General features: G+C 39.0%; 1 protein-coding gene across 1 annotated transcript in view; it reads left to right on the top strand.

Moving 5' to 3' along the window:
* The window catches only part of RGS22 (regulator of G-protein signaling 22), a gene marked incomplete at both ends in the record, with an annotated part of 48,687 nt that overhangs the window by 13,021 nt on the left and 29,073 nt on the right, over positions 1–6,593 (top strand). The window contains 2 exons of the mRNA XM_009706658.1: positions 3,414–3,539; positions 5,111–5,212. Of these exons, the coding sequence (XP_009704960.1) occupies positions 3,414–3,539; positions 5,111–5,212 (228 nt within the window). The remainder of the gene's footprint in view (positions 1–3,413; positions 3,540–5,110; positions 5,213–6,593) is intronic.

Genomic DNA, 6,593 nt, shown 5'->3' with positions numbered 1-6,593 from the left:
GCTGATCACAGCGGGAATGGGAGCCAGAAGCAGCTGCCTCTTACAGAGACCAGTCCTGGCTTCACAAGGTGTGCTAATGACCCAGGACTAGCTGTAGGTCAGGCAGACAGGATCCTAACTCTGCAGGTTGTCCAGCCCCTGTTGAGTTCAGCACTTGAAGAAAACTGTGAGCTGGCACCTGTGAACCTCACAGAATCAGCTGATGGACCATTTCTTGCTGCTTTTCTCTTTTTTTTTACTGTGAGAAATCCAGATTTTTGAATGTTCCAGCTCCACTGTGCTTGCAAGAGCAGCAACTCTGGGTGAATTTCTGAGGGCACTCTGAATGCAGCTGGAATCTCCAAAAAGTTATAGTGTGATTTGTTCAGAATAAGTCAGCAATGGTGTGGCAGAATGCCCCCTTTCTCTCCTAGTCTGAGTGATTGTATCTGTCTTACAGTGAGCTACTTAAGGTAGTCTTAGTAAAGATTCACAAAACATGTTCACATGCTCTTCAACGGACGTCCTCTGTTATTGTGTACAAAGTGCATGTAACATATTTCTACCTGTTAAAACGTAATTTTTAAGCTATATTGGTTATTAAGGTGTGCTGAAAAATCTTGCAAGATATTCAGAGAAGCTTTTTGCAATTTGTGGTTTTACATATTGTGATTGACAAGGAAAAATAGTCCTGAAAACCCTTGAATGTTTTTGAGTAGTTAATGAGAACATGTTATGAAAACATAAAGGTGGAAAAATAATCAGAATTGCCTTATTTTTCTGTTATGCCTTTTAGAAAAGTAGAACAAGCTCACCAACAACTTCATTAAAACTAGCTACGCCAAGTTCTTCTTTGAAGAGATCAGCAAGATTATCACCTACTCTGCCATCAAGTCAGAGCCCTCAAAGGTATGACATTTCTAGCAGTGGAAAGCGGTAAGTACGAAAGTCCCTTGTACATCTTTCTGCACACCAATATACCTTGAATATTTATGAAAGGCTTTTAGATCCTACTGTTTTAATGAATATTTTTCTTTAATACAATAATGTGCTTAGTGACACACAGTTATGGTACAGATTGCATGCATGGAGAATTCCTTCCTGGCTGATTAATATCTCATTTGTTTGTGCCACAACACAAAAGGGTTTATTTCTCCAAATACAAGTGGTTTATCCTCTCTTGTGTAATAGTTGATATTCTCTACATACATTCATATTCTTTTAACCTGCCTCAAGTGCTTGCCCTCAAAGATATGCTGTGTCAGTGATTTCCACAGGGCCACATGAAAAATTATTCCTCTACTGTTTTTACATTTATTGTAAATTTGAACTCCAGGTATTTTTCCCTCTACTATTCACTATGTCATTCTACCTCTCACATACCCCTTTTTAGTTGTTTATTTTATAAGCAGTCTTAGTTTTTTTCTTTAAAATGTATTGAAAATGTTGTTTGTTTGTGGATCCAGGCCAAAGTCAATGAGCAGAGACATGATTCATTGCTTAGCTTTGGAAGACTCAAAATACCAGAGGCATAGAAGGTACACCTATGCTGAGCTGCTCCCAGTAAGTACTACGTGAAAATGTTAGTAGTCTTTAATTATGGGTTAAAACACTTTATTCTGTAGTATTAAAGGGGAGGTAGTCAACAATGGGGAGAAATTGGTTTAATAATATGAATGTCAATGCCTTATGCAAAGATATAATTAGAATGTCAGCATTTTCTGTGTGGTATCTGTCACCTATTTGATAGGAAATCATGGCATATACAGAGGTTTATTTTCACTGGCAAGTGTTGATCTTCTCCATGGTGACCATGTGTTCAGTAGGCATTATGGAAAACTCACTGGATAAATGCTTCAGTAGAATCGTTGCCTAGGAAAGTATAGCAGACTCACAGTGAAAACTGAATCTGCTCTAGAAAGTCATTAAAATAGTAAAATTCATAAGAGGAAAATGCTTCATTTATGCACTTCATTCTTTTCTTTGTTGAATTATTGCCTGCTAAGCAGGCTCTCAATCCGGCAAACCTCAGGAGGGACAGGCTGCACAGAAGAGCCTTTTCTCAGTAACTGTTAAAATGCTGACAAATCGAACATGTCAGATGTCAAGATCTGGCAATTTAAAGTATATCCAAAATCTTTCACGTTTGTGGAATGGTCTCGAAACAGTCTGCTGTTTCATGGAGGTATTGACACCCATGGCCTCACAACAAAAAAAAACCTCAGCGTATTACGTAATCTGGGCCTGTTTACGTATGTGTGGAGTTTGGTGATCACTTGAGCACGTGATTGTTCGTTTTTCACATCAAAATCATACTTTGTTTATTACTTCACTGTAACCATTTTACTTCTTTGTTAATTTTGACAGAAAAAAGGCTAGTCTTTGCAATTAGTGGACATTTGCAGTAAGAAACTTATATTCAGGAAATGTTCACACCATGAACTATTAGTTTTTATACACCTTCATCGCACAGTTTCCCTCTGGATGAGGGAGAAAATACTATCCATTTACACTTACAGGGCTAGACTGGAACCTGGAGTCAGGACCCCACAATTTGCCATCACAAATGTGATGCAAAGCGGAATGCAGGGATTCATAGTTTAACTTCATACTTGGGAGGGGGATATCCCTACTCTGCTTCAGAAGCCTGGCTTCCTCCTGCCCTCCTCCATCCCTGTTACTGTTTGGAAAGAAGCTGGTTGTCAGTCATCACACTCATCTGCTCCCACTTCTGCTATCTATCAGAGATAGCAAGTCAGCCAAGGTTTTTCTCTTGTGATCAACAGAAGCTAATTTACTACTTTGTAACCTCATCTGGCTTCTCTGTGAGCATTGCCAAAATGGATGTATTCTTCCTCAAATGCTCCAGGAGCTAGCTCCAGTAAAGAGCATGGATTTCTTGCTTCCTAAAATGCTCATGATTTTGTTGCTGGTGTCAGTGGTGTAACCTCAGGAGACATATCTTTTGTTCCACGACCGTTAATTGTTTGGAGGCTTGACCAAATAACCACCTGTTAACTTCTCTTAATTCAAAACATAGTAGCCTGAGCTGAGACAACTTTTGACAGCTAAGTGATATGGTTTAGTATCATTGGAATTCTCTGCATTCAGAGCTAAACAGATAATGACAGAATTAAGGACAGGCTTGTTTTTCTGTTTCAAGAATTGAGGACCCACCAAAGGGATGCTACGGTCATTTTGCTACTCTGTATGCCTTCAGTCATCAGACTTACTCCATTGGATGTGAATATTTAGTGAGAAAATTGTATGGAGAGCTATGATCAATTGCATATGTAGTAGAAAATGGAGTCTAGTTTCTTGGGATGAAGATACTAATTGAACACACTGCATGGCCCTCCATTGCAATGTACTGACATTTGAAAATAATGAAAGCCTGTTATTCCTTGCTGTATAACTACATTTTATTTGTCCAGGGGAAAAGTGCTGCTGGCAGTGTTGTCCTAGGGGGATCAACAATGGAAAGCATGTTGCAGTCTCTTTATTTGGAGAACAGAGCAGGCTACTACTTCACACACTTCTGTGAGAAGTCAGGGAATAAGGTATGAGCATTTTCCTACCCTGTGATAATTTAGTCAACAATTGACTGAATGCCAAGTTATAGAGGGCAGCCAGACTGAAAAAAAAAAATGGAGAAAGAAAGATTGATGACTGGATGAATTATTACTTGTGAGACTCCAATCCCTCAACAACAATAAACTGTTCATGTGTATATTCAAACTAATGACAGGTCTTAACCAAGCTGTCAGATCCTAACTGTCTCAAAGCTATTGGAAATCTGATTGTACCATCAGGGATAAAAAAAGACTAATCATTTTTTAAAACTAGCCTTCAACTTGGCAGAAAAAATGAGGTCTTAACCCACAAAAACATTTTTTAAAAAGATGGAAAATCTGCTGTGCTATTACTCATGATAATCTGCCTCCTTCTTACTTGTTGGGTTAGTGATGTCCAAAATCTCCAATGTTTTAAAAACGTTCTTCTGCTTCCATGAAGCTTCTTGGATTTCTGAGAAACATAACACTATTTCTTCTCTGCAGTCAGCAGATCCATCATTCATTGCTGGGTGTAAATTGAGGATTGGTTGGAACAAGCTATGAATCTGAGTCAGTGTTTAGTGGCTTTGCAGAAAAATTGAGTCTTTAGGGGAGATTTGAATGCAATCAAGATGGACATCTGTTTCACCGCTGGCAAAACCCAGAATCCAGCAGCAGTAGCTAGAAATGCCTTTGGCTACCAGAAGGCAAGAGTCAATGTTTCCAAAGCTGAATACCTTCAGCTAAAAAAGTTAAATGTGCATAGATAGAAATTTAAATAAATGTAATTTATCTTTCATTGGAGATAGGCACCCACCCGCATGTCCTCTAGCCTTTGCAGGTGCCAGACTCCTTTGAAAATTATTTCCTTAAGGTTTTGTCTACCACTGTGGAGCCTGTTTCACTCATATGCCAGGTCTGACAGGCTACAGTTTGTGGGGCAAAGTTCCACGTCCCTATCTTTTTGGAACACTTTCTTTATTGTCCAGTAACGGGGGTTTCAGGGTATTTTTAAGATCCAGACCCCATAAGCACATGATTAAAACAGAGGACTTGGGGAAAGATCTAGATTCCTTCTTCTGAAAGATCTTTTGATGTTTGTCTGAATTATGAAATGAGGCCAAGACTCTGTGCCTCAGAAATGCACATGTAATAAAAATGTAATGATAGTCCCAGTAACATATGTCAAGTACACAATATTTAATTGTTTTGGTTATTGCTGCAAAATGCTGTTTCACCATGGCACAAATTCTGCATGTCCATTATCAGCATTTCTTCTTTAGTGCTGGCTTTATGCCACTGAAATGTGGTTACTCTTCAAATGTTAACTACAATGTTAACAATTTTAATGGCCAATTATGCATAAAGGCTACAATAAAAGATATAGTATCACAGTGATGATGCCATTAAATATGTTGTCCTTCTGCCAGTATGCAACAGAAGATTAAATCCATCTTAAATTGAGCTTGATTTATGATGGCCCCAAGGAGCTAAATAATTACTTGCATTGGAAAGTCAACCTTTTATAAAGCTGTGATATTTGGGTAGCAATAACTTACAATATTTTTCGTTTCTAGTTGTGGAAGAACAGTGCGTACTTTTGGTTTGACCTACAGGCTTATCATCAGCTTTTCTATGAAGAAACTCTTCATCCTTCTAAAATACGCAAGCAAGCCCAAGTAAGCTGTAAATAATGTGTTTTCCTTTCACAAACACATTTGTTCGTTCCCTTCACAAATACATTTGTTCAGTGTAAAGACTGAAAAGAAGATAGAAAGTAGAAAAGTTTCCAAATCTTGACAACCCACACCAAAGTAAATCTGGGCTGTGGACAATAAAAGAAGCTTTTTGGATTGTTTCCATGGAATTTCTTGATTTAAATGTTAAACATGCATAGCTTGATTTCTAGGCTCTGCTGCCTGTTGCCAGTTTTATCTAGTGTACTCAGCTTACCTAATCTCCCCTTTGCTACTCTGTGTCCTATTTGGAAACTATCTGCTTAGTGTTAACATCAGAGAGAATATTTTTTTCTAAATTATCTGATTGTGCTGTACCTTTCCTTCCATCTCCTGTGTGGGTTAGAATTGCAGGTTTCACTGTCCAGACCTCAGATAATGACCTTAGTTATGCAAATGGCTCTTTCAGCTGTCAGTCCTGTTTTTCTTTTTCTGATTCTCAGGGCATCATTATGCTCTTTTTGTAGTCATCATCCCCCCACTTGATCTTTAGACCCTCATTTACTGTCAAGCAGAACTGATATTTCCTATAAATGAGCATTCTTAATTGAGCATGCACTTTAAGTCAGGGAATAAAACAAAAGTGAACTGGTTCACCACAGGCCATGGGTGCTGATGGCTGTCACCGATGGCAGAATAGTCTGATACTGCCAGGGAAGGAGGCTGCAGCAGTGTGGTATCATTAGAAGAACTCCAAGCAACTTTTAAAATCACTTTGTGAAACTTCGGTCTGTTTTTCCTCTGTAAACCTTGTGTAGGAGTATATCCTATCTGCATATTTCCATACATGCTGTAATAGAGCAAAGCTACTTTACATGTCATTGGAACAAATATTTGTAGACAGCAGTGGAGAATAATCTCTTTGTATGGCTTATGTTACTGAGCATCTGGACTTCCTTGAATTTGTCTTCTTCTACTTGGAGTTTTTACTGGGGCAAATGACAGAATTTGCATATTTGTCCAGAATTCTCACCTGAATCAGTGTTATTTGTACAGAAACTCCAAGCAGAGGCCAAGGCATGGATTCCTCCCTCTCTCCTGTCACACACTGGCTAACTTGAACTGCTGCCCTATTTTGTTGTTTTCCCCTCCAGCTCTACTTACAGCCTGAGGCTGAGAGCAACTGACTGCACCCCTAAGACTAACTGTGTCCGGTATCTGTCCAGGCCTGTGTGTTGCTAGGGACCCCGCTCACAACAGGCGTGCAAGTTAACCATATCTAGACTGTGTCTTCATTTTCCTATGTGTTTTGTTGCAGGCCAAATCTTAGGTCCTGGTCCATGATGGTTTTCAATTTGGTTCCATTTCATACCAGCTTACACTC

This window comes from Cariama cristata, unplaced genomic scaffold, assembly GCF_000690535.1.
Source record: "Cariama cristata isolate BGI_N322 unplaced genomic scaffold, ASM69053v1 scaffold16560, whole genome shotgun sequence".
Classification (NCBI taxonomy): domain Eukaryota; kingdom Metazoa; phylum Chordata; class Aves; order Cariamiformes; family Cariamidae; genus Cariama; species Cariama cristata.
Note: the sequence above shows the minus strand (reverse complement) of the source record. Positions and strands in the feature narration are given on the sequence as shown.